A 27,652-nucleotide genomic window follows, 5' to 3' on the forward strand; every position below is an offset into this window, starting at 1 on the left:
TCAGATTATGGCGGAGACGGGCGACGACGAGCCGGAGGCCGTCGGCGACGTTCCTCACAGGCGGAGGCCAGCGGCACGGCCCCACGCCGGTGGAGGCCAGCGGTGCGACCACACGTATCACGGACGATGGGGCGAATGAGCAGGCAAAACAGATTGGAGACCGTAGCAAAGCACGGGTACTTTACTAGTATATATATATGTGTGTGTGTGATGTATCGCAAGATTTTAAGAACAATAGTATGAGATCCTATCTACAGTGTAGGGGGGGAAATCCTTTCGACCTCCTGCAGTCGAAATATCGCCGATCTATGCCAGTCAGTCGTCATCACCAACGATGCACTGGCAAGTTGACCGCATTGTATAAGTTTGGAAATCTTAGTAGTAGAAGTTCTGGTTGGTGGTGTAGGTCTCGCCGAACTTCCACCACGCCGGGACGACGTTGAGGAACTGAATGTACTGCCCGCCGGTGCTGGTCACGGCGAAGCTGAGCCCCTGGCCGACGAGCCCGGAGAGCGCCTGCCAGTTTGCTCCCCAGTTCCTGGACATCTGGATCCACCCTGGTGTTGTCGCCCTTGATCCATGCGTTGCCCACGGAGCCGCTGCCACTGAGGTTCTGGATGTTGATGAGAAGGAAGTAGTTGAACCCGGCGATGCTGAAGCGCACGCCGCCGCTGCGCCAGCACTTGACCTGCTGGTACACGACGGGGATGACGCCGGCCTGGTAGACGCCAATGTGCTCCCACGCCGGCTGCGACATGTCGAAGTGGGGGCGCCCCGGGCCGCACCAGCCGCCGTTGGGCAGCGCGAAGTTGGCCGGGCACAGGTTGGTGGCCGAGACGGTGATCGACGTGCCGGGCTTGCAGTACTCGCCGCCCGGGCGCGACCCGTCGCACGAGATGGTGTAGCACTGCCCGCACGACGCGCCTCCCTTGAACAGGGTCTCGCTCAGCGCCGCGTTGAGAATACCGTAGCCAGCGTTGTACAGGTTGCCGTACCCGCACGCGCCACCTGATGATCAGTACGATCAGAGTAAGCAAAATGTGTGCATGTATATACAGATCTTTCTTGTACCGGAATTGGTAGCAAACAAGGCAGCTTACCCATGGTGTCGGAGCCGTCGGGTCCGCCGTAGAACGTGGCGGTGCCAGGGTTCCACTGGGCGGCGGTGTGCGCGAGGCACGCTGCAAGGACTGTGCACAAGATCAGAGACCTGGCCACGTCCATGGAAGCCTATGCAAAGGTAGCTGCAGAGAACGAGATGGAAATGGAGGACGAGGAGAGAGGCTAGGCAATGGAGCTAGGCTGACAGCTTTTGTGGGATGAGATACAATGGCGTCAGGGAGACTGGTGCTTAAATAGGGGATCGAATGAGGCGCCGAGGCTAACCGAAGCTACAAGAGTATGTTAATCACAACAGGGGAATAATGGTCTGGCCGATCGCTGGAAATCCGTGTTCCATCGAAGCACATGGCATCCGTCCGGACGGACGTACGGTAGATCATCTGGATGCTAAGCTCCAAGTAAGGCCTCTGACTTTGGCGTTGGATTTAATAAATAATTATATATAGGATGCACGGCTAATAACTATAAATTTTTTCATGTGTTCCGTCACCGTCATGAAAATTCGCGGGCAACGAACTCAACCAACCCGTATTCCTTCCACATTAGTTGGTCAGACCATGCTTCAGAGTACTGTTCATTGCAAGCCACACGTTATTTTAATCTTACTCGTTAATGTCCTGTGATACAATTAAGCCGGGAATCATTGTAGAAAGATACAGTATAGTAGTAGCAGTACAATTCAGCAATTGAAGCTGCCTTGCCGGCGCTAGCAACGTGCCAGTTGTAATTATGCCATGTCGGTTGTCCACTACCACAAAATAACCCATCACCACCGGTATGATACGATCCCGCGGTGATAGTTTATCGTCGCCACATATTAATGTACTACTAAAAATGATTTGTAGAAGCATCTTTTTTTCCAAGAACGCCGCAAAAGGTAACCCGGCCGCTCCTACAAAAGAAGCGGGGTTACAGTATGTAGCATCCGACCCGTCTCTGAAAATGCATTTTTAGAGATGGATGATGCTGTCACCCGTCCCTGGAATGACCACCATGATTGGAAAATAGAAGCATGGGCTTATCGGTTACTACTCCCTATATCAATTGGAATGACCACCATGAAAATTAAGGCACATGATTGGTTCAGCACCTATATCAACAACTTAAGCTGGAGAGAATTCCAAGTCTTATTTTTTCCTTACTCCCTCCATCCCAAAATAGTGTTCGTTTAGAAACTTTCAGATACATTACTAGTAGCAGAAAATGATCATGTTACCCCTGATTAACTATAGCAATTGTGATTGAAACTGTGCTGTTTATGTGGTTTCCTAGATTATCAATAAATGCAAATGCATTGGACCAAAAAAAAGTAACATGTACTTAAGCATTTGATTGGATCCATGCATTTCTCTATATATTTTTTCTTAGTATTTGACAGTGCTTTAATTAGATGGACTTTACTACAATCTATCTAAAAGAACACTCTTTGTGGTATAAATTTGAAGACTATACAAACGTTTATTTTGGAACAGAGGGAGTACACATTTTTACGGTGTCATACATACATGAACTCCTATTAAATAATACAACATCCAAGCATTGACTTCAACATGTACAGTCCAATGATTGATATACCAATCCAATTCTTGTTGGTTGTTCAAAATGATTAGGCAGCGTTCCTAACTAGTACATCGTCTCCAACCAACCTAAATTAGCTTAGCTTGTTAAATAGCAGTGAATATACTTGTACAAGTCTCTGAATCACATTGTTAGGAGCATTTCGGTGGCATGTTATTCTCCTCCCAAACTAGAGAAGCGTGTTCAGTAGTATCCGCATTCAAAGGAAAATGTATCATAATGTTTTTCCGATGAACACATACCCATTCTTTGAGGCATGAAAAGCACACACCAGGTATACCGTACGTATACATCATGCTATATGACATTGCTGATCTGATCCTCCTTGGGTTAGTCTAACTTGATTGTATTAGTTAGTCTAACATAACAACATGATTGTATTAGTTAGTCTAACTTGGTAGTTAAGGCACATGATTGGTTGACTTGCTAAATAGGTAAACTAAACTGCTCCCCCTCTAAAAACTCACTTGTGGGTTATGTAAGTATGAGCTCTGATCAGATGCAATACACATTTTTTGACACGGTACTTCTGTCTTTTGTGTACAGAGAGTCCCTTGTTCAATCAAACGATCTTTGCAACGTCATACAGAATTGAATTTCACATTGCAATGATTAATTCATTCCCCAACCCAAAAATCTCTGGTTAATAATCTTGTAACTAACGTCGGGGAGAGGGGGGGGGCACAATAATAATTGCAAGACTCATACGTATGCTAGGTTTCTCTTAACCCAAGGAACAAATACTATAAATTTAATTTGTATAAACTTGTGAGACTTGGTGAAATTTATGCTCAAGATTTTGATATATACTGCTGACATAATTGTGTTACCTGGTCAACTTCATGAATTCAGTGGCCATGCATGCCAGGAGAAGTCAAATATTTTATTTGATGTACAGAGCTTCTGAGGTTGCTAAAATTATCTGCTCATCGAGCTAACACTGATACTTCCGGAGGGAATGGCTTCGTTCTTTTCAGCTATTTCTATCATAAAGATAGATATGTGGAGCAAAAAAGATGATGAATAGCTTCATCACTTGAAGATATGCTACACTGAGAAGGATATATTTTGATAGTATTATTAATGATAAATAAAATCATAAAACGCCTTGAAGAGAAAAAACACTGTTGTATTTATGTTAGTTCTTCAAAAGAATTCATCAGTGGTACACTTCATTGTCCTCTACTTGCAGAACTTAGAATTTTCAAATTAATATTTGCCTTGTCACTAATTTATTGTGTATAGATTGCTTGTCATGAAGAATAATGGGCGTCATGCGTCAACTGCTTGCCTTGGTTTGGTATGCATAAATTGCATATTTTACTTCTTCCCATGATGTATTTTGATTTATCCATCCGAATATTCATATATATGAACTGTTTTAAGCTACAACAATAATAATGATGTTGTGTATATTTAGATACATCTCGTATCTCTCCTAGTTGTTAGGATAGGCTCTAGAGGTTGTTGTAATCCTTGACTTGTAAGTCCAGTTGTGTAACTTTTTGTACAAGATATACGTGCCACGCTAGGGGTGTCTCGTTTCACCATTTTCCACATGGTAATCAGAGCTCGGTTCTTTTTTGACCTAATCCATGGCGAGCCCTGATACCATGTAGAAAATTGTGAAAGGAGACGCCTTCTTAGGCTCTCAGTTACATGTTAATATAGGCTAAAGAAAGCCCCTAGCATGGCACATACATTTTATACAAGAAGTTACACAACTTGACTTCACAAGCCAAGGATTACAACAACCTCTAGAGCCTATCTATCCTAACAACTAGGAGAGATACGGGATGTATCTTAACACCCCCTCAATCATAACCGCTCCTGTAGGTTGAGATTGTTCCTAAATAAATTCAATTGTCGAATAGAAAGTGCTTTGGTGAAACCATCAGCCACTTGATCAGCTGTACTAATGAACCGAACATCCAACTGCTTCAAATTAACTTGCTCCCTGACAAAGTGATAATTGATTTCAATGTGCTTTGTTCGAGCATGAAACACAAGATTTTCAGACAGATATTTCGCACCCTAAAGCAGCATGTCTTTGGTGTGATAATATTGGTGCCAGATAAACTTAGCGCACCGTATATTTTTTTCATGGATCCGAACCTATTTCCAGATACACCAATATAGTATGTATATTGACCACTAAAATTTGGAATTCTACACATAGCACAATCGGCAGAACTTATAATTTGATAATACAATGTTGAAAAAAATGATTCTCGCAAAAAGAAAGAAAGAAAACATAATGTTTTGTATCTTCTGGAGGGAAAATAAATTAAAGGGGCCTTGAGGTCTGGGTTGCATCCCTTGTTCATGCAACCCTGCCATCAAGAGATGGCTATAAGGGCGATCGATCACTCTGCTACCTGTAATAAGTTTCAGTAGTCGAAATTCTGGTACGTGTTGAAGGTCATGCCGAACTGCCACCACGCTGGCACGACGTTGAGGAACTCAATGTACTGCCCGCCCGTGCTGGCCACGGCGAAGCTGAGCCCCTGTCCGACTAGTCCGGAGAGCGCCTGCCAGTTGGCTCCCCAGTTCCTGGTCATCTGGATCCACCCGGTGTTGTCGCCCTTGATCAAGGCTGCGCCCACGGAGCCGCTGCCGGCGAGGTTCTGGATGTTGACGAGAAGGAAGTAGTTGAACCCGGCGATGCTGAAGCGCACGCCACCGTTGCGCCAGCACTTCACCTGCTGGTACAGGACCGGGATGACGCCGGCCTGGTAGATGCCGATGTTCTCCCACGCCGGCTGTGACATGTCGAAGTGGGGGCGCCCCGGGCCGCACCAGCCGCCGTTGGGCAGCGCGTCGTTGGCCGGGCACAGGTTGGTGGCCGAGATCGTGATCGCCGTGCCGGGCTTGCAGTACTGGCCGCCTGGTCGTGACCCGTCGCAGATGATGAGGTAGCACTGCCCGCATGACGCGCCGTTGTTGAACAGCGTCTCGCTTAGCGCCGCGTTATTGATGCCGTACCCGGCGTTGTACAAGTTGCCGTACCCACACGCGCCGCCTGTATCGCCGTCACACATACATACACATTCATTATTAGCGACGCCATCAGTTTGTACGTGCGCCGCCGTTTGGAAAAATGTTCACATATCTCAGCTCGACAGCTCTTGCACCAAAGTGCAACGCTATTAGTACATAGTAAGCTTACCCATGGTGTCGGAACCGTCGGGTCCGCCGTAGAACGTGGCGGTGCCCTGATACCAGTAGGTGAGGCTTTAGAAGGAGGTGCAACCGATCGAAAACCACGTCTGGCCATAGTTCATTCAGAGTGAGATTAACACAAGGAGCATGGGTAGTTTGTTAAACATTATTAGGCTTCCTATATGAAAAGTACAATTCATGTACGGTTCCTATATTTATGAAAAACATTAGCTCATCAGCGAGAAGAATAATAATGGAGATTGATTGTATGGTTCACTGATTCATGGCTGAAACAAGTAGTGTTTTCAAGTCGTCCGACTAATTGCGATTAGTCACGACTAATCATCCTTATCGGTCCGCCGCTACCGACTCGATTACCTCGACTAGAATTCTAGTCATCCAACTAATCATCGACTAACCACGATTAGTCGTCCGATTAGCGTGAGGATGACTAGTTTTGGTGTGCCAAAACTTTGGTCTGGGTAATTTTTGGGCCGGTAATTTGGTGGCCCATTAGGTTTAGGTATACAAGTGTCAGCGTTACTTCCAGCTCTAGGCTTCTGGCTACTGCACTGCAAGTCGCCGACCACCTGCAAGCAACAACTTGCCGGTCTGGATTTTTTATGTTTGGATACTTTGGAGTTTGGATTCTGCGCAATGTTTTCCTGAGGGACCGTGTATCTCTTCTATATATCTTGCTGTTGTTTTGGCTCTAGTCTAGTGCTTTTTTAGTCTAATACACAAATTAAATTACAAAGTTAGTGACCATCTGAGTATCTGACTATCAATATTATCTTCATATTTGCTTTAAACAACATACTATATTGTATATAGGTCTGATATATATATATATATATATATATATATATATATATATATATATATATATATATATATATAGTATCGATCCTGGAATATATATACAGGACGACTAGACTACGACTAGGGCTAGGACCAACTAGGCTCGACTAATAATCGAGCTGATCGATGACTAATCACGACTAATCGTCTTATCGGTGGCCTTACGACTAGGTTCGATAATACGATTTGAAAACATTAGAAAAAACTCATTAGTTTAGAACTGCAAGTTCAAACGTGCCAGTTGTGACATTTAAGTGTCCTAATCTAGTAGAGTTTGTTTCCTTTCACTAGTAGAAAAGAGATCATTGGTCCACCTCAAAAGTACCAGAACCAAAGTGATCCAGTACTAATTCTAGCATTAGTATCATGTCATCTTTGTTCCGGTACTTTTGAGGTGGATGGAAAGGTCTATAGACCCTTTAGTACCTAATGGGTCCTCCCACATTATTAGTACCGGGTGGAAACATCACCCAGTACCAATGTCTAGCTTTTGGTACCGGGTGGTGTTATCAACTGGTACTAAAGGGTCATTCATGAGTTACTTCAAATGCAAAATATCTCTCTTCCTATCACGACTGCTGTGTAGGTGAGATGGTAAGGGAGGTACGCACGAGACAGGAGGTTGCAGGTTCGAATCGGTGCGGTCCTCTTCCTGGTTTGATATATTTTTTAATCAAAAATACTTTGGTACGTGGTGGAGCCTTCACCCGGTACTAAGTGGCTTAGGTGCTAGGAGTTTAACCCGGGTTTTGGGGTACCGGTTCAAAAACTGATACCTAAAGACCTTACCAACCAATGCTTATAGCCTCTTTTCTAGCAGTGGTTATGGAACCGTATGTAATGTTGATTACCTCGGCTAGCAAACCATCCACCGGATGGGGATGAATAGAGTTTAAGGGAACAAGTGTAATCACTAATTCGTCTAAGAATTCAATTAATTACATTCTTTTTGGGACGGACAAAGTATCTAGTACTGAAATATCGAAGTTTACAGCGTTCAAATAAAGAAATTCAAATTTAGTTTATACATATAATAATTCATAACATGTTAAGAACAAATGCATAATGTATTATCTGCAATGTTGAACAAATGACGGCGAGTGCATATAGCTCCATCAAAAATCAAGAGCACGCAGTCACTATTTCGAGTGAACCGCAACAAAAGGCGAAGGACATCGACAACTCCAACACTGGCATGTTTTTTTAGCTAGTAAACGAAGTTCTGGTTGGTGGAGAAGGCCATGCCGAACTGTCACCACGCTGGCACGACGTTGAGGAACTGAATGTACTGCCCACCGGTGCTGGTCACGGCGAAGCTGAGCCCTTGGCCGACAAGCCCGGCGAGCGCCTGCCAGTTGGCTCCCCAGTTCCTGGACATCTGGATCCACCACGTGTTGTCGCCCTTGACCCATGCTGCCGCCACAGAGCCGCTGTCACTGAGGTTCTGGATGTTGACGAGCAGGAAGTAGTTGGAGCCGGCCATGCTGAAGCGCACGCCGCCGCTGCGCGAGCACTGCACCCGCTGGTAGAGGACCGGGACTACGCCGGCCTGGTAGACGCCGATGTGCTCCCACGCCGGCTGCGACATGTCGAAGTGGGGGCGCCCCGGGCCGCACCAGCCGCCGTTGGGGAGCGCGAAGTTGGGCGGGCACAAGTTGGTGGCCGAGACGGTGATGCAATTGCCGAGCTTGCAGTACTCGCCGCCCGGGCGTGAGCCGTCGCAGGTGATGAGGTAGCACTGGCCGCAGGACGCGCCATCGTTGAAGAGCGTCTGGCTCAGCGCCGCGTTGAGCACGCCGTACCCAGCGTTGTACAGGTTGTCGTACCCGCACGCGCCTCCTGTGCATCGCAGGAGTCACGACATATGTATATGCAATGTCAGCCGCAACATAATTCGATGTAGTTCTCTTGAGCTAGATCTTGGACCGGACTATATATATGTGCATGCTTACCCATGGTGCCGGAGCCGTCGGCGCCGCCGTAGAATGTGGCGGTGCCGGGAGACCAGTCGGCGGCGGCAAGTGCGAGGCACGCCGCAACCATCGTGCACAGCATGAGGAGTTTAGCCATTTCGGTGGACGAGCTAGAACGAGAGATGGGGTGTGAGGTGTGTTGGTAAAGGGAGGGAAAGAGCACAGAGGATGATGTTGCATTGAAGGATGATGCATGACGCTGGGTGTAACGCCCAGGAAGAACCGCGGACGGTCCGCTAGGGATCGGCGGACGGTCCGCCAGAGTAATGCCCAGATATTTAACTGGATGTGGGCCCGGTCGTCATCTCCTCCTTCCTCATTCCCACCTCGACCAGAGACGAGCGGAGCTCGTCCGCTCGCGCCGCCGTCGCCTCCTCCCGTCGATCTCCCTCCTCCGGCCACCATACTTCGATTCCTCGCGCAAGAACCTTCCCCGGCACCCCCTCCACCTTCCCCAACCCCCATACCGGTTTCTTACGGCCGGAATCGCCCCCGCCACCGCCCGTCACCATTGGAGGTGCTTGAAGCCTTGCTCAACCGTCGATCCGCTTCTCCGGTCATCCTCCGCCCGAACCGATCGCGGGAATGGATTCGTGGTGAGTTTTTTGTGCTCCCCGGTCTTTTTCCCCTTCCGCGGTGTGTCGCCGGCACCGGTGAACGGCCGCCGCCGCACTTGCTGCCACCTGTGGTGCGAGTCAAAAGTTATGCATCGCGGACGGTCCGCCTGGGAGGTGCGGACAGTCTGCCGGTCAGATTAGATTTCGTCCAGAGACGATGTTGTCTCTGGTGGTTTAACAGAACCGAACTGCGGACGGTCCGCTATAGGAAAGCGGACGTTCCGCCGTTGAAACTTGAAATTTGTCCAGAGACAATATTGTCTCTAGTGAGGTTCGCAGGATTGAGCTACGGACGGTCTGCTGCTTCATAGCGGACAGTCCGCCGTAAAGTCTAGGATTTGGTCCAGAGACGTTGTCGTCTCTGGTGGTTGGGCAGAGTGAACTGCGGACGGTCCGCCAAGGGGGGCCGGACGGTCCGCCGTTAGGATTAGAAATTCGACCAGAGACGTTGTTGTCTCTGGTGGATTGGCGTAGGTGTGTTGCGGACAGTCCGCTACTGAGGCGCGGACAATCCGCTCTCTGAAACCGGTCTGGGTTTTTGAACTCTAGCCCGACCGGTCTTACCGGTTGGAGAGAGCAGTCTGACCGGTCCGAGTCTGCCTGGTCTGCAGATTTTCTCGTTCGCTTCCATGTTTTCTTTCGCACGTTCGAGGGGTGTTTTGTGTTGGTTTAGCTCTTTCATAGCTATTCCAAGCTTCACCTAAAACTCTTGAGGGCTCGCGGTGATTTTGGGATATAGGCCGACAGATTAATTTCGAGAGAAATTTTGATCGGCTCCTATTCACCCCCCTCTGGTCGCCAGTTTCGGTCCCTCAATTGGTATCAGAGTTTGGTTGAGGTTTTCAGTACCTTAACCGGTTCGAAAACCACTTGGCGACCATGGAGAGTCTTGGAAAGATCCCAGTGTTTTCCGGCGAGGACTATGCCTACTGAAAGGTTCGCATGAGAGCCTTCTTGCAGAGCATGGGAGCCGAGGTCTGGGATATTACCAAGAACCAGACTTACGTGGTGCTTGCCGCTCGGGTCACTCCACTTCAAGTGACTGAGCATGAGGCTAACGCCAAGGCTGTCAATGCCTTGTTCGCTGGCATTTCTCGTGTAGAGTTCTCACACGTCTAGGATTTTCAGGAAGCCCACAAGATTTGGACGTGCCTTGAGAACTACCACGAGGGCACACCTCAGGTCAAGGCCAGGCTGTACGAGACTCACCGGCGTGAATATGAGAACTTCACACAGGAGCCGGGTGAGAGCATTGACTTGATGTTCAGTCGGTTTCAATCGATTGTGAACAAAGTCAATGCGAACAGATCTGCTGATGCCCTTGAGTACATAGAGCACGAGAAGGCCCTCAAGTTGCTCTACGCACTTGACCGCTCTGTGTGGGATCTCAAGGTGAACACGATCATTGAGTCTGCTGGCTATGAGACTCTGACCGTGAACGAGCTTTTCAGCAAGCTCAAGGCCACAGAGGTGGATAACCAGACACGAGCCAAGCTCAATAGTGCCCCTCCTTCCAAGAGCATCGCTCTTGTGACTGGCCCAGTTGGATCGAGCTCTGACGCTAACTCTGCTCTTGGCTTTTCTCTTGCCTCTTTGCCTTCTGTTACAGATGAGCAGCTGGAGACGCTGGGCGACGACGACTTGTGCCTCCTCATCAGCAAGTTCCAGTGCGTCTACCACAACAGGCAGAGGAAGAAGAACCCCAGGTGCTACAACTGTGGTGATTTGAACCACTTCATCGCCGATTGCCCCAAGAAGTCCGGCGGTGGCCAGAACAACCACTTCGACTACTACCGCCACCACGACCGCGATGAGGGAGGCTCCAACAAGGAGCGTTGGCGCCACAAGCACCGCAGTCGTGACCGGGGAGGATGCTTCGACAAGGAGTTGCTCAAGAAGCGCTTCCAGTACAAGGCCAAGAAGCGGGAGAAGGCCTTTCTGGCGCAGCTCAGCGACCTCGACAAGAGCTCCGACACCGACCGCTCTTCTTCACCGACCTCCGACGACGACGACAAGAAGAAGAAGAAGCGGGACAAGAAAGCCACCGACTTCATCGGCCTGTGCTTGGCGGCCGGTCGGCGCAAGGGTTTCTGCACCATGGCGGGCGAAGCCGATGGTGCTCGGGCGTCTTCGGGTGGACATGCTACACCGATGCGCGCCGATTCTTCTCCTGGATCCGAGAGTGATTCAGAGGTAAACTCCACAATCGACCTACTTGATATAGAGGTTAGGGAGTTGTACGCCGCTCTCGACAACCAGAAAAGGCTGATTAAGGAAGCAGCTAGAGAGCGTAGAAAGATTTGGGCTGAGCTGGCTTGTGCTAGGGAGAAATCTAGTGAGGATGAGTGCACTGGCTGCATATCTCACATGAACAATCTTGTTGCTCTCCGTGCCAAGCATGATGAGAACGTCGCGAACTTAGATGTTGCTAAGACTTCGCTTGCTGACGTGTCTCATGAGCTCGCTAAGGCCAAGCATTACTAGAACTGGTTAAGGACGCTCCTATTGTTAGCGATGTGCTTGAATGTGATGAGTGTCCTATCTTTAAGTCCGATCTAGCTTCATTGCAGTCCAAGTTTGCAACTATTGTGTGCGAGCTAGAGGAGATGAAGTCTAGGCCAGTTCTGCTTGGTGCTTGCTAGTTTTGTCCCACACTTAGGTCGGAGCTAGATGAGAAGAACGTCTTGGTTAAGTCTTTAGGGAAAACTAAGGTTGTGGAGTCTAGCCCACCTATTGACTGCTCTGTTTGCCCTGGTTTGATCTCTGATTTGGATAATCTTGCGGTAGAGAAAGCCAACTTGGAGAATGAGAATATCTATCTTAGGGCAACTCTTAGTTGGGTTTCTGCTAGTGAGCCGCAGTTGGGCATGATGATTAAGCAGTTCAAGTGTGGTGATGGGTTTGGGGTCGGTTACACATACACGAAGTCAGACTTTGACAAGTTGTATGGTAAGATCGGCAAGGCTGCTAGAAATACTGCTAGTACGAGCACGCAGCCTTCGCTTGTTGACCCCACGGATGGTGTGCTTAAAGAACCACCGAAAGCACCTCCACAGAAGCAGGTTTGGGTTCCAAAGCCCAATGAGCTGAAGAATCCCCTGGATACGCTCCTTGCTGCCGCAGCCCAGGTTGCCCAGAAGAAGGGGGCTGCTCCTTCCCATCCGCAGGTTAGGCCTCCACCTCCCAACCGTGATGTGAGGTACCACTGCGAGTACTGTGACAGGGAAGGTCACCTGGAGGAGTTTTGCTTCAGAAGGAAGCGGGCTGTGAGGCGTGAGCAGGAGAGACGGAACGCGGACATGTACTCTGCTCGAGTGCATGGTCCTCCTCGGTGTGGTGGTAGGCAAGATGCTAGGGCATGCCGTGTAGGTGGAGGTCAGGGAGACGGTGGTGGTTACCGTGCTCCAGCGGGTGGTCGCTTTGCCGGTCGTGCTCCTGGTTGTTTTCAGTACGGCTATGGACCACGGGACCGAGGCTTCGGAGGAGGTTTCGATGCTCCACGCTTTCCTCGTGGTGGTGTTCGTCAGTCACGCGGTAGACGGGATGGGGGATACGTTTTGCCTGGTTTTGTTAACCCTTCTATAGAGCAAATGGCTCGACACTGGTTTGCTTCTCACTTTGCTAACCCCAGTGTTGAGATATTTGCTCACCCTTTGTCTCACTACTGACGTGCAGGTTGGAGGCTTGGAGAACAGGTGGATCATGGACTCCGGTTGTTCGCACCACATGACCGGAAATGACAAATGATTCTCCAGCCTCACCCTGATGCGCTCAAAGGAGTACATTGTGTTCGGGGATAATGGAAGAGGAAAGGTACGTGGACTTGGCATTGTTCGAGTTTCTGATCGCTTTACCCTGAGAGAGGTTGCTTTGGTTTCGAACCTTGGGTTCAATTTGCTCTCTGTTTCGCAACTTCTTGATGAGGGGTTTGAGGTTCGCTTCAAGGAGGGTTATTCGTGTGTTTTGGATTCCAGAGGAGATTTGGTTTGCCGGATTACACCTCGCGATCGGGTTTTCTTGGTTGACTTCTCTGGAACTCCTCTTGGCCCTTCTCGTTGCTTGTTGGCTGGTCCTTCCTCTGATTTGTGGAAGTGGCATAGGAGATTTGGACATTTGAGCTTCGATTTGTTGTTGAGACTTAACTCACTTGGCCTAATCCGAGGATTGCCCAAATTAAAGTTTAAAAAGGACCTTGTTTGCCATCCGTGTCACCACGGGAAGATGATTGCTACTTCACATCCACATGTTAATCAGGTGATGACCGCTCACCCTGGAGAGTTGCGACACATGGACACAGTTGGTCCTTCTAGGGTGATGTCTGTTGGTGGGAAGTGGTACGTTCTTGTGATCGTGGACGATTTTTCTCGCTATTCTTGGGCCTTTTTTATGAGAACCAAGCATGAGGCTTTCGAGTTTGTTCGAGACTTGACCTTGAGGTTGAAAAACGAGCTACCCCAGGCCATGCGAGCGATTCGCAGTGAAAATGGCACAGAATTCAAAAATGCTTGTTTCGACGCCTTTTGCAGTGATCAAGGGCTTGAACACCAGTATTCTTCTCCCTACACTCCACAGCAGAATAGAGTTGTAGAGCGAAAGAATCGGACGCTGGTGGAGATGGCAAGGACGATGCTCGATGAGCATAGGACTCCTCTCAAATACTGGGCTAAGGCGGTTAACACCGCTTGTTACGCGTTCAACCGCATTTTCTTGCGTGCTTTCATGCACAGGACTTCTTATGAGTTGCGATTTGGATGCCAGCCCCATGTTGATCATCTCAGAGTTTTCGGTTGCTAGTACTTTGTACTGAAAGATGGAAATCTTGATAAGTTTGAGTCTCGCTCGTCTGACGGCATTTTTCTCGGTTATGCTTCTCACTCTAGAGCGTACCGTGTGCTGATTATTGATACTAACATCGTCAGAGAGACTTGTGAAGTCACTTTCGACGAGACTGCACCGTGCAGTTCTTCTGTCTTTGAAGTTGCAAGAGATGATGAGCTTGGTACCTCCATCTTTGAAGATGAGGAGGAAGAAGCTGCGGAGGGCGAGGCTGAGGTTACCACGCGTGCTGTGGACCCAGTTGCCTCTGCCACGAGCTCAGACGATGATAACGGCCCCGATCCAACTACGTCCACTTCACGGGAGCCGATCGAGGAGGTGACTCAGGCTTCACCAGCTGCACCTGAGGAGACACCAGACTTGGTTGAGGAGGAGGCGACTTCGACGCGGGAAGCACCTCGACAAATTCAGCGTCGTCATCCACCTCAACAGATGCTAGGTGATCTCAACGAGCGAGTCACCAGGTCCAAGGTAACGAGTATCGCTGGCTTTGCTCATTCAGCATTTGTTGCCTCTTTTGAGCCCAAGTATATTGGACACGCTCTTTCTGATACTAATTGGGTCAATACCATGCATGAGGAACTTGAAAATTTTGAAAAAAACCAAGTTTGGGTTTTAGTCGAGCCTCCACTTGCTTGTAATCCCATCGGAACGAAGTGGGTTTTCAAAAACAAGCAGGGTGAGGATGGGTTGGTTGTTCGAAACAGGGCTCGTCTTGTTGCCCAGGGGTTTTGCCAGAAAGAGGGTATTGATTTTGAGGAGACTTTTGCCCCTGTTGCTCGTTTGGAAGCTATTCGAATCTTTTTTGCATTTGCTGCTTCCAAGGGTTTTAAAGTTTTTCAAATGGACGTTAAATCTGCCTTCTTGAATGGTTTTATCGAAGAAGAGATTTATGTGAAGCAACCTCCTGGTTTCGAAAATCCCAAGTTTTCAAACCGTGTTTATAAACTTCAGAAAGCTCTTTACGGTTTAAAACAGGCGCCTAGAGCTTGGTATGATAGACTGAAAACTTTTTTGCTGGCTCAGGGCTTTAAAATGGGATGTGTGGATAAAACTTTGTTCCTCATGCGGTCTGGCACTGATTTTTTATTAGTTCAGATATACGTGGATGATATTATCTTTGGTGGCTCTTCTCACGCTCTTGTCTCCAAGTTTTCTGAGCAGATGTCCAGGGAGTTAGAGATGAGTATGATGGGTGAGCTGCAGTTCTTCCTCGGGCTGCAGATCAAGTAAACTCCTTGGGGCACGTTCGTCCATCAAGCCAAGTACACTAGGGACTTGCTGCGGAAGTTCGACATGAGTGACTTGTCACCTCAGCCGTCTCCGATCAGCACTTCGACGACGCTTGATGAGGACTTGGATGGTGAGGCGGTGGATCAGAAGGAGTACAGAAGCATGATCGGCTCTCTCCTATACTTGACGGCGACGCGGCCGGACATTCAGTTCGGCGTCGGCCTTTGTGCGCGGTACCAGGCTTCTCCACGCACCTCCCACAGGCAGGTGGTGAAACACATCTTCAGGTATCTGAAATTCACCCCAGAATTTGGTCTTTGGTACTCTGCGGATTCTTCTCTGGTTTTGGTGTGCTTTTCTGATGCCGATTTCGGTGGGTGTCGGTTGGATCGCAAGTCGACATCCGGCACTTGTCAATTTCTTGGTACATCTTTGGTGTCTTGGTCCTCTCGCAAGCAGGCTAGCGTAGCACTTTCTTACACAGAAGCTGAGTATGTTGCCGCTGCTAGCTGTTGCTCCCAGATACTTTGGACGAAACAAACCTTGCAGGATTATCGTTTAAGTTTCGGTAGGGTTCCCATCTTTGTAGACAACATGTCAGCCATTAGCATTGCAAAGAACCCTGTCCTATACTCCAGAACCAAACACATAGATATCAGATTCCATTTCCTGCGAGATAATCATGAGAGAGGACACATAGACCTGATCCACCGAGATCAAGTAAAGACTTCGAGTCAAAGAAAGAAACTCCGCCGTCGATTGAGTCTGTACAGCGGGCTACTGCAGACCCGACCGGTCCCATGGACCGGTCTGACCGGTCTGGCCGAGGAAGCCGGGTATTTAAGTCGCCCCTTCTCCAGGTCGTGGGTGGTGGAGTCTCTTGAGTCCTTTTTGGTTTTTCCATCCCCTTTTCCCTGCTCCAGGTTAGGGCCAAGGTCTCCAACGCAAAGGAAGGTTAGATTATAGCTAATCTCTTCAATCTAGAGGGTGGATGATGGTGTGGTCGGCTCTAACCTTTGTATAGGTGAATTCCTCCGTGATTTATGAATGAAATCGTTTTGAGATTCACCCGTGTGTGCTGAGCTTTTCGTCCTCCCCTTCCCTTTGTGTTTTGGACTTTATTTCTCCTCTTTTGATGTGTTTCGTGTTTGGAGGAGTCAAGTTCTTCGATTCGTGGTTTGATGGACTCATTGTGACGATTCTAATCTATCTAGCCTAGTGCCAAACCCGCTGGAATCATGAGTTCTCACGAATTGGGATTTTTGGGTTCTTGAGAAAACCCCAATGCTCTTTGATCTTTCCTTAATTTCTCACGATCTGTTAATCTTTTGGGAAAGATCTTTTGGGGATATGTTCACGGGGTAGATGCGAAGCTATCCTCCAAGTTTCGTTGGATTCGGACTTCGTCTGCTCGAGATTTGCGTTTGAAGCATTGTTTGCGATCTGTCTGGGTGCAACCGGTCTGACCGGTCTCTGAAACCGGTCTAGGTTTTTGAACTCCAGCCCGACCGGTCTGACCGGTTGGAGAGAGCGGTCTGACCGGTCCGAGTCTACCAGGTCTGCAGATTTTCTCATTCGCTTCCATGTTTTCTTTCGCACGTTCTAGGGGTGTTTTGTGTTGGTTTAACTCTTCCATAGCTATTCCAAACTTCACCTAGAACTCTTGAGGGCTCGTGGTGATTTTGGGATATAGGCCGACTGATCAATTTCGAGAGAAATTTTGATCGGCTCCCATTCACCCCCCTCTGGTCGCCAGTTTCGGTCCCTCACTCTCTCACTTAATTGAGTAATTAAGCATGTGACAAAATATTACGTTGAATTACACATGATGATGTATGACATCTCATGGTAAACCAGGGAAATTAAACAAAGTACCAATTTGTAACGAACATGGCAACATTTATACCATTTCGAGTGATTTTGGTGATTGTATGACAACGCAATCAATGTGGCTAATGGTTTAGTTAAGTGAATATTTCTAGATCCCAGGGATGAAGTAAAAAGGTCATGCAAAGCAAAACACGATGAAAGAACTCAAAGAAACGCTGAATTGGACGAGTTATACTCAAATCAGTAGTACCGGAAGGACCGATGCCTAAGCATCGGTGCATCCGATGATTGTCGGAAGATCCAACGCCCTGGCTTTGGCACAAGTCTGTGCACCTCAGGAGATCAAGTGGAGAAAGAAGTGAAGCACCGGATGAACCGACGGTGTCATGAGAGGCATCGGTGCATTCAATGTACTGTGTTCCAGAGACGATGTCAAACGCGCAGGAGCCAAGTCTTCAGCACCGGTTGAACCAGCGATGCATCGGAGCATAGCACCGGTGTAATGATGTCAGCAGGAGAGAAAGAGGCCAATGGCTAGTTGAGTGTTTTAAGTGACCGGTTTAACCGACACATAGTCATCGGTTAAACCGGTGGTGTTGCAGACAGTGCGTCAGAAGCTCAACGGCTACTTCGGGTCTGAGAGTGACCGGATGAACCGACGCCACCCTAGACAGAGGCATCGGTTCATCCGATGGTATGCTGTTTTCTGCTGACCGTTGGAGCAACGGCTACAAGACTTGGTGGCCTATATATACGCCTCACCCCGGCCATTTGAAGCTTGCTGGAGTCCCAAGACATCACATACACACCCAAGAACACCTCCAAGCCATCCAAGAGCATAAAGATCAAATTCTTAGTCCTTAGCACAAGCTTTGTGAGTGTTAGTGCTAGGTTAGCTCTTGAGTGAGTGATCAAGCAAGGTTTAGATTCTTGTGCTGTGGTTCTAAAGTGAACCAAAAGTGTATCTTCGTGCGCCGGCCATCTTTGGAGCTTTAGTGGCTCGCCGGCAAGTCAACGACCCTCCGGCTTGGTGTCGAGCGGCGTCGACAACATTGTGCGTGGGACGAAGACCCCTCCTTCGTGGGCAATCTCCCTTAGTGAAGATCGGGATCAAGTTGACCGTGATTATGTTCACGGAAGAGACTTGATTGCCGGGAAGCGATACTCTTCGTGAGTGCTTCAACAACGTGGACGTAGGGGCGCCTTTGTGGCAATCCGAACCACGGGATAAATCCTCGTGTTGAGAGTTCGCTTCCTCTCATCTCTCAATTTAAGCTTCCTCATTTCGTATTGCAACTTGTGTGCCTTTACTTTCTTAGTGTAGTATCTTGTTAGGATTGGCTATAGGTTGCAAAACTCTTTTGGGATGAGGGTTTCACACTAAGGTGAACCGTAGTTGCACATCTAGATAGCTTGATATAGTTTAAGTTTTGTGCAAACTAGTGGGAGCCATAAGTTAAGATTTTAATAGTGCCTAATTTACCCCCTCCCCCTCTTAGGCTAGAGCACCCGATCGCTTTCACAATTTTAGTACGAATACAATTCCATTCTACCAGCATATGGGAGAAAGATGCAGAGTAGGAGCAACACGGAGGGGGAGGTCACCCATATATAGTAACTGCCTGCGGTCACTAGAACTGGCCTGGCCATCTACAATACTACGTAATAGAGTTGAGTATGAGTGTCAAGTGTCAACGCGACCCCTCAATGCTGCTGAGTCCTAATTCCTAAGGCCAGTCTTAGTAAAAGTGTCATCGACACAGTTATCTAAATTGGAATCTTAAGAACTGTGCCAGTGGAGTGTCATGGTGATGACACTCCTCTCACATTTCATGACACTCATCTCTTCTCTCTCCTTATACTATTGATACATATTAGCAAATTTAATATCTATGACACTCTTATGATACTTTCACTGAGATTGGTCTAATGGACGGTTGGTGTTGCTGTGACCCTGTCACTAATTAATACTAACTACTCATGATGACCGAATGACGGTTGCGTCTCCTTTGGTGAGGAAATCACATGGTCAAAGCCTAACCAACGGCTTACGAATTTAACCGGGAGATTCGTGCTTATGATTGCAAGAATATAATAATGCCACTACTCAAGTTTGGAAGTCTGATATAGAGTGTTGAAAGAGCTTTACATTTGGTATATGTGTGTGTCTATATATATATATATATATATATATATATATATATATATATATATATATATATATATATATATATATATATATCTACTCCTATAATGTGGGAGTGGTTCGTGCGTCGGCTAAGCCGTGCGGCAGCGCGAGCCGGACGAAGCCGCCGCGGCACGCGAGGCACGAGTGCACGACTAGGGATGGCAACGGGTACAAACCCGTCGGGTATCACTAACCCAAACCCGCACCCGCCAGGATAAAATCGTACCCGTTAAAAAACCCATACCCGTCGCGGGTACGATTTCATGCCCGTACCCGTACCCGTGCGGGTTTTTTGTACCCGCGGGTTTCCCGTACCCGATAGAAGAAGCAACAAAATTTAATAGAAAACATAAACAAATACACAATGCATTATAGCCAAATGAGTCTATGAATAGGTAATCATCGATGGAAATGGAAGTACATGAGTCTAAGTCTCTCTTAGCATGTGATTGGACCTTATTTTGATACAAGATCTTGTGACATTAGTATTTTAGGTTATATGTTGTCGGGTTTATTGTACCCACGGGTTTGCGGGTTTGGGTACTTGAAGAACAAACCCGCACCCGCAAACCCGACGGGTACGAAGTTTATCCCATTAAGAAACCCGCGGGTATAGAATTTAGTCTATGCCCGCACCCTAATGGAGCAAAAACCCATCGGGTTTCGGGTTTCGGGTACCCGTTGCCATCCCTATGCACGACCCGCAGCCCACGCCACAGCGCCCCCCGCCCACGCACCCAACCGTCTGTCCCAGCACGTCCCTACCTCCACGCTGCCGTCCGCCCGGCCGCCGGCAACCGCATCGGCGTGCGCACCCGTCCGTCACGCCACCCCAAGTCGGCCGTCTCCCCCGGTCGCCGCCTTGCCCCACCTGGTCACGGTGCCTGGTCGCCGCAGGCGCGAAGCCCCGCCGCCACCGATCGACACTCCGCCCGGCTGCTGCCTCCATCGGTCGCATAGGAACTTCGCGACTCCTACACTGGTGACTGGCGGCCACTATGTGGTGCGCCTCCCTTGGATCCAGGTACGCCTCGGCCTCCCCCAGATCCCCCCTCTCCTCTTTCCTTTCCTCCCTTTCCCGGAGAGCGCGGCCGACAACCACTCTAGGGTGCGCCTCCCTCGGATCCCCCTCTTCCTCTTCCCCCTCCCTCTCCTTCCCGGCGAGCACGGGGCAGCGGCCGGCCTGGCCTCGGGTGGGCGAGCGTGGCCTCGTGCCGGCGGCGGCGATAGGGTTGCGGCGAGCGTGGGCTGGGGCAGGCTGCGGCGAGCGTGGCCGAGAGCGGGCCGGTGGTCGGCCTAGCCTCGGGCAAGCGTCACGCCGCACCGGCAGCGATGGGGCGCGGCCAGCCCAGCCTCGTGCCGGCGACGGCAAGCAAAGGCCTAGCGCGGAGCAGCAGTAGCAATGGCCTCACCGCTGGCCGCCCGCCTCCCGCGCCATGTCATAGCTCATCAAGACCAACGGCTGCCGCGCATTCCTCGTCGACACCCTCGCCCTGGTAAAGCCTCTACGTCCTGGGTCCTACTCGGGAGGTGTTCGGCGAAATGCTCCTCCTCCGACGGGGACGCTGGCGTGGGTGTGGGGGGGCTGTGGTCGTCGCAGGTCAGGAAGCTCGAGTCGCAGGGAGTGCCCACCAAGCAGGCCGAGGCCATCACCGAGGTGCTCAACGACAGCCTCGACAGCATGTCCGAGTCGTTCGTCTCCAAGGCCGACATTCAGAAGGTAGTGCTAGGCATTTCGTGGCGGGCTGTTTCTTATCTTATGGTTTGATTTGATTTGGTTAGTCTATGGCTTGGGTACTAGCCTTCCTCATGTGTTGGTGGTACTTATTTGATTCCTTGTGTGCAGAGTGAGATGCTGGAGGAGTCCAATATCGATCTCCAAGTTCAAGTCGCAAGTGCAGATCTCGCATGTATTCTTCAAAGCTAAGCTGTCTCGTCGTGACCATTAGGCGTTGTTGGATTTTTCGCTCTAACTTGATCTTGGAGCTTGTACGAGTTTGTTTTAGAATGTTTAGTTTCTTTAGAATGTTCAGTTTCAACGTTACTGTGACGAAGGTTTATACAACCACCTTTAGAACTGCTGCTCATTATGTGATGACCCTATTAGTTTGAGGGATTGATGTATGGGAAATGGCGATTGTCGGTTGAGATCACCATTTGAATTTCTGCCTTTTCGGGGATCAGATTATGGCGGAGACGGGCGACGACGAGCCGGAGGCCGTCGGCGACGTTCCTCACAGGCGGAGGCCAGCGGCACGGCCCCACGCCGGTGGAGGCCAGCGGTGCGACCACACGTATCACGGACGATGGGGCGAATGAGCAGGCAAAACAGATTGGAGACCGTAGCAAAGCATGGGTACTTTACTAGTATATATATGTGTGTGTGATGTATCGCAAGATTTTAAGAACAATAGTATGAGATGCTATCTACAGTGTAGGGGGGAATCCTTTCGACCTCCTGCAGTCGAAATATCGCCGATCTATGCCAGTCAGTCGTCATCACCAACGATGCACTGGCAAGTGGACCGCATTGTATAAGTTTGGAAATCTTAGTAGTAGAAGTTCTGGTTGGTGGTGTAGGTCTCGCCGAACTTCCACCACGCCGGGACGACGTTGAGGAATTGAATGTACTGCCCGCCGGTGCTGGTCACGGCGAAGCTGAGCCCCTGGCCGACGAGCCCGGAGAGCGCCTGCCAGTTTGCTCCCCAGTTCCTGGACATCTGGATCCACCCGGTGTTGTCGCCCTTGATCCATGCGTTGCCCACGGAGCCGCTGCCACTGAGGTTCTGGATGTTGATGAGCAGGAAGTAGTTGAACCCGGCGATGCTGAAGCGCACGCCGCCGCTGCGCCAGCACTTGACCTGCTGGTACACGACGGGGATGACGCCGGCCTGGTAGACGCCAATGTGCTCCCACGCCGGCTGCGACATGTCGAAGTGGGGGCGCCCCGGGCCGCACCAGCCGCCGTTGGGCAGCGCGAAGTTGGCCGGGCACAGGTTGGTGGCCGAGACGGTGATCGACGTGCCGGGCTTGCAGTACTCGCCGCCCGGGCGCGACCCGTCGCACGAGATGGTGTAGCACTGCCCGCACGACGCGCCTCCCTTGAACAGGGTCTCGCTCAGCGCCGCGTTGAGAATACCGTAGCCAGCGTTGTACAGGTTGCCGTACCCGCACGCGCCACCTGATGATCAGTACGATCAGAGTAAGCAAAATGTGTGCATGTATATACAGATCTTTCTTGTGCCGGAATTGGTAGCAAACAAGGCAGCTTACCCATGGTGTCGGAGCCGTCGGGTCCGCCGTAGAACGTGGCGGTGCCAGGGTTCCACTGGGCGGCGGTGTGCGCGAGGCACGCTGCAAGGACTGTGCACAAGATCAGAGACCCGGCCATGTCCATGGAAGCCTATGCAAAGGTAGCTGCAGAGAACGAGATGGAAATGGAGGACGAGGAGAGAGGCTAGGCAATGGAGCTAGGCTGACAGCTTTTGTGGGATGAGATACAATGGCGTCAGGGAGACTGGTGCTTAAATAGGGGATCGAATGAGGCGCCGAGGCTAACCGAAGCTACAAGAGTATGTTAATCACAACAGGGGAATAATGGTCTGGCCGATCGCTGGAAATCCGTGTTCCATCGAAGCACATGGCATCCGTCCGGACGGACGTACGGTGGATCGTCTGGATGCTAAGCTCCAAGTAAGGCCTCTGACTTTGGCGTTGGATTTAATAAATAATTATATATAGGATGCACGGCTAATAACTATAATTTTTTCATGTGTTCCGTCACCGTCATGAAAATTCGCGGGCAACGAACTCAACCAACCCGTATTCCTTCCACATTAGTTGGTCAGACCATGCTTCAGAGTACTGTTCATTGCAAGCCACACGTTATTTTAATCTTACTCGTTAATGTCCTGTGATACAATTAAGCCAGGAATCATTGTAGAAAGATACAGTATAGTAGTAGCAGTACAATTCAGCAATTGAAGCTGCCTTGCCGGCGCTAGCAACGTGCCAGTTGTAATTATGCCATGTCGGTTGTCCACTACCACAAAATAACCCATCACCACCGGTATGATACGATCCCGCGGTGATAGTTTATCATCGCCACATATTAATGTACTACTAAAAATGATTTGTAGAAGCATCTTTTTTTTCCAAGAACGCCGCAAAAGGTAACCCGGCCGCTCCTACAAAAGAAGCGGGGTTACAGTATGTAGCATCCGACCCGTCTCTGAAAATGCATTTTTAGAGATGGATGATGCTGTCACCCGTCCCTGGAATGACCACCATGATTGGAAAATAGAAGCATGGGCTTATCGGTTACTACTCCCTATATCAATTGGAATGACCACCATGAAAATTAAGGCACATGATTGGTTCAGCACCTATATCAACAACTTAAGCTGGAGAGAATTCCAAGTCTTATTTTTTCCTTACTCCCTCCATCCCAAAATAGTGTTCGTTTAGAAACTTTCAGATACATTACTAGTAGCAGAAAATGATCATGTTACCCCTGATTAACTATAGCAATTGTGATTGAAACTGTGCTGTTTATGTGGTTTCCTAGATTATCAATAAATGCAAATGCATTGGACCAAAAAAAAGTAACATGTACTTAAGCATTTGATTGGATCCATGCATTTCTCTATATATTTTTTCTTAGTATTTGACAGTGCTTTAATTAGATGGACTTTACTACAATCTATCTAAAAGAACACTCTTTGTGGTATAAATTTGAAGACTATACAAACGTTTATTTTGGAACAGAGGGAGTACACATTTTTACGGTGTCATACATACATGAACTCCTATTAAATAATACAACATCCAAGCATTGACTTCAACATGTACAGTCCAATGATTGATATACCAATCCAATTCTTGTTGGTTGTTCAAAATGATTAGGCAGCGTTCCTAACTAGTACATCGTCTCCAACCAACCTAAATTAGCTTAGCTTGTTAAATAGCAGTGAATATACTTGTACAAGTCTCTGAATCACATTGTTAGGAGCATTTCGGTGGCATGTTATTCTCCTCCCAAACTAGAGAAGCGTGTTCAGTAGTATCCGCATTCAAAGGAAAATGTATCATAATGTTTTTCCGATGAACACATACCCATTCTTTGAGGCATGAAAAGCACACACCAGGTATACCGTACATATACATCATGCTATATGACATTGCTGATCTGATCCTCCTTGGGTTAGTCTAACTTGATTGTATTAGTTAGTCTAACATAACAACATGATTGTATTAGTTAGTCTAACTTGGTAGTTAAGGCACATGATTGGTTGACTTGCTAAATAGGTAAACTAAATTGCTCCCCCTCTAAACACTCACTTGTGGGTTATGTAAGTATGAGCTCTGATCAGATGCAATACACATTTTTTGACACGGTACTTCTGTCTTTTGTGTACAGAGAGTCCCTTGTTCAATCAAACGATCTTTGCAACGTCGTCATACAGAATTGAATTTCACATTGCAATGATTAATTCATTCCCCAACTCAAAAATCTCTGGTTAATAATCTTGTAACAAACGTCGGGGAGAGGGGGGCACAATAATAATTGCAAGACTCATACGTATGCTAGGTTTCTCTTAACCCAAGGAACAAATACTATAAATTTAATTTGTATAAACTTGTGAGACTTGGTGAAATTTATGCTCAAGATTTTGATATATATTGCTGACATAATTGTGTTACCTGGTCAACTTCATGAATTCAGTGGCCATGCATGCTAGGAGAAGTCAAATATTTTCTTTGATGTACAGAGCTTCTGAGGTTGCTAAAATTATCTGCTCATCGAGCTAACACTGATACTTCCGGAGGGAATGACTTCGGTTCTTTTCAGCTATGTCTATCATAAAGATAGATATGTGGAGCAAAAAAGATGATGAATAGCTTCATCACTTGACGATATGCTACACTGAGAAGGATATATTTTGATAGTATTATTAATGATAAATAAAATCATAAAACGCCTTGAAGAGAAAAAACAATGTCGTATTTATGTTAGTTCTTCAAAAGAATTCATCAGTGGTACACTTCATTGTCCTCTACTTGCAGAACTTAGAATTTTCAAATTAATATTTGCCTTGTCACTAATTTATTGTGTATAGATTGCTCGTCATGAAGAATAATGGACGTCATGCGTCAACTGCTTGCCTTGGTTTGGTATGCATAAATTGCATATTTTACTTCTTCCCATGATGTATTTTGATTTATCCATCCGAATATTCATATATATGAACTGTTTTAAGCTACAACAATAATAATGATGTTGTGTATATTTAGATACATCTCGTATCTCTCCTAGTTGTTAGGATAGATAGGCTCTAGAGGTTGTTGTAATCCTTGACTTGTAAGTCCAGTTGTGTAACTTTTTGTACAAGATGTATGTGCCACGCTAGGGGTATCTCGTTTCACCATTTTCCACATGGTAATCAGAGCTCGGTTCTTTTTTGACCTAATCCATGGCGAGCCCTGATACCATGTAGAAAATTGTGAAATGAGATGCCTTCTTAGGCTCTCGGTTACATGTTAATATAGGCTAAAGAAAGCCCCTAGCATGGCACATACATTTTATACAAGAAGTTACACAACTTGACTTCACAAGCCAAGGATTAGAACAACCTCTAGAGCCTATCTATCCTAACAACTAGGAGAGATACGGGATGTATCTTAACACCCCCTCAATCATAACCGCTCCTGTAGGTTGAGATTGTTCCTAAATAAATTCAATTGTCGAATAGAAAGTGCTTTGGTGAAACCATCAGCCACTTGATCAGCAGTACTAATGAACCGAACATCCAACTGCTTCAAATTAACTTGCTCCCTAACAAAGTCATAATCAATTTCAATGTGCTTTGTTCGAGCATGAAACACAAGATTTTCAGACAGATATTTCGCACCCTAAAGCAGCATGTCTTTGGTGTGATAATATTGGTGCCAGATAAACTTAGCGCACCGTATATTTTTTTTCATGGATCCGAACCTATTTCCAGATACACCAATATAGTATGTATATTGACCACTAAAATTTGGAATTCTACACATAGCACAATCGGCAGAACTTATAATTTGATAATACAATGTTGAAAAGAATGATTCTCGCAAAAAGAAAGAAAGAAAAACATAATGTTTTGTATCTTCTGGAGGGAAAATAAATTAAAGGGGCCTTGAGGTCTGGGTTGCATCCCTTGTTCATGCAACCCTGCCATCAAGAGATGGCTATAAGGGCGATCGATCACTCTGCTACCTGTAATAAGTTTCAGTAGTCGAAATTCTGGTACGTGTTGAAGGTCATGCCGAACTGCCACCACGCTGGCACGACGTTGAGGAACTCAATGTACTGCCCGCCCGTGCTGGCCACGGCGAAGCTGAGCCCCTGTCCGACTAGTCCGGAGAGCGCCTGCCAGTTGGCTCCCCAGTTCCTGGTCATCTGGATCCACCCGGTGTTGTCGCCCTTGATCAAGGCTGCGCCCACGGAGCCGCTGCCGGCGAGGTTCTGGATGTTGACGAGAAGGAAGTAGTTGAACCCGGCGATGCTGAAGCGCACGCCACCGTTGCGCCAGCACTTCACCTGCTGGTACAGGACCGGGATGATGCCGGCCTGGTAGATGCCGATGTTCTCCCACGCCGGCTGTGACATGTCGAAGTGGGGGCGCCCCGGGCCGCACCAGCCGCCGTTGGGCAGCGCGTCGTTGGCCGGGCACAGGTTGGTGGCCGAGATCGTGATCGCCGTGCCGGGCTTGCAGTACTGGCCGCCTGGTCGTGACCCGTCGCAGATGATGAGGTAGCACTGCCCGCATGACGCGCCGTTGTTGAACAGCGTCTCGCTCAGCGCCGCGTTATTGATGCCGTACCCGGCGTTGTACAAGTTGCCGTACCCACACGCGCCGCCTGTATCGTCGTCACACATACATACACATTCATTATTAGCGACGCCATCAGTTTGTACGTGCGCCGCCGTTTGGAAAAATGTTCACATAGCTCAGCTCGACAGCTCTTGCACCAAAGTGCAACGCTATTAGTACATAGTAAGCTTACCCATGGTGTCGGAACCGTCGGGTCCGCCGTAGAACGTGGCGGTGCCCTGACACCAGTTGGCGGCGGCGAGCGCGAGGCACGCCGCGAGCGCTGTGCACAAGAAGATCAGGGACTTGACCATTTCCGTGGTCGTCATCAGTGTTGAGGTAGCTGATTGAAGAGTGTCGACAAGGAGATGGCAGTGAGGGTTTCTGTTTGGTTTG

General features: G+C 48.4%; 4 protein-coding genes, 1 long non-coding RNA gene and 1 pseudogene across 5 annotated transcripts; 1 reads left to right on the forward strand and 5 right to left on the reverse strand.

The window, feature by feature from the left end:
* Positions 1-305: 305 nt before the first annotated feature.
* On the reverse strand, positions 306-1,307 carry LOC120648617 (annotated as a pseudogene).
* A 3,508-nt stretch (positions 1,308-4,815) lies between these two features.
* On the reverse strand, positions 4,816-6,147 carry LOC120647868 (expansin-A31-like). The gene is made up of 3 exons (XM_039924689.1): positions 6,140-6,147; positions 5,870-5,934; positions 4,816-5,722 (listed from the first exon to the last, which is right to left on the reverse strand). Exons 1-3 carry the CDS (start codon positions 6,145-6,147, stop codon positions 5,091-5,093), a joined length of 705 nt encoding a protein of 234 aa, XP_039780623.1. The 3' UTR covers positions 4,816-5,090.
* A 1,828-nt stretch (positions 6,148-7,975) lies between these two features.
* Positions 7,976-8,793, reverse strand: LOC120648618 (expansin-A31-like). The gene is made up of 2 exons (XM_039925344.1): positions 8,676-8,793; positions 7,976-8,562 (listed from the first exon to the last, which is right to left on the reverse strand). Exons 1-2 carry the CDS (start codon positions 8,791-8,793, stop codon positions 7,976-7,978), a joined length of 705 nt encoding a protein of 234 aa, XP_039781278.1.
* A 12,186-nt stretch (positions 8,794-20,979) lies between these two features.
* Positions 20,980-21,553, forward strand: LOC120648619. Its single transcript, XR_005665017.1, has 2 exons — positions 20,980-21,120; positions 21,247-21,553. It is a non-coding gene; the product is annotated as an uncharacterized LOC120648619 (long non-coding RNA).
* A 247-nt stretch (positions 21,554-21,800) lies between these two features.
* Positions 21,801-22,880, reverse strand: LOC120648620 (expansin-A31-like). The gene is made up of 2 exons (XM_039925345.1): positions 22,674-22,880; positions 21,801-22,581 (listed from the first exon to the last, which is right to left on the reverse strand). Exons 1-2 carry the CDS (start codon positions 22,795-22,797, stop codon positions 21,950-21,952), a joined length of 756 nt encoding a protein of 251 aa, XP_039781279.1. The 5' UTR covers positions 22,798-22,880; the 3' UTR covers positions 21,801-21,949.
* Positions 22,881-26,333: 3,453 nt separating this feature from the next.
* Positions 26,334-27,652, reverse strand: LOC120648621 (expansin-A31-like). The gene is made up of 2 exons (XM_039925346.1): positions 27,450-27,652; positions 26,334-27,302 (listed from the first exon to the last, which is right to left on the reverse strand). Exons 1-2 carry the CDS (start codon positions 27,583-27,585, stop codon positions 26,671-26,673), a joined length of 768 nt encoding a protein of 255 aa, XP_039781280.1. The 5' UTR covers positions 27,586-27,652; the 3' UTR covers positions 26,334-26,670.

Source organism: Panicum virgatum, chromosome 9K, assembly GCF_016808335.1.
Source record: "Panicum virgatum strain AP13 chromosome 9K, P.virgatum_v5, whole genome shotgun sequence".
In the NCBI taxonomy this organism is placed as follows: domain Eukaryota; kingdom Viridiplantae; phylum Streptophyta; class Magnoliopsida; order Poales; family Poaceae; genus Panicum; species Panicum virgatum.

Coding starts and splice junctions, on each gene's coding strand:
- LOC120647868 (XM_039924689.1), bottom strand. Junction 5,723..5,869: donor CGACGGTTCCGACACCATGG/GTAAGCTTACTA, acceptor ACGGCGATACAG/GCGGCGCGTGTGGGTACGGC.
- LOC120648618 (XM_039925344.1), bottom strand. CDS start 8,793: ATGGCTAAACTCCTCATGCTGTGCACGATGGTTGCGGCGTGCCTCGCA. Junction 8,563..8,675: donor CGACGGCTCCGGCACCATGG/GTAAGCATGCAC, acceptor TGCGATGCACAG/GAGGCGCGTGCGGGTACGAC.
- LOC120648620 (XM_039925345.1), bottom strand. CDS start 22,797: ATGGACATGGCCGGGTCTCTGATCTTGTGCACAGTCCTTGCAGCGTGC. Junction 22,582..22,673: donor CGACGGCTCCGACACCATGG/GTAAGCTGCCTT, acceptor ACTGATCATCAG/GTGGCGCGTGCGGGTACGGC.
- LOC120648621 (XM_039925346.1), bottom strand. CDS start 27,585: ATGACGACCACGGAAATGGTCAAGTCCCTGATCTTCTTGTGCACAGCG. Junction 27,303..27,449: donor CGACGGTTCCGACACCATGG/GTAAGCTTACTA, acceptor ACGACGATACAG/GCGGCGCGTGTGGGTACGGC.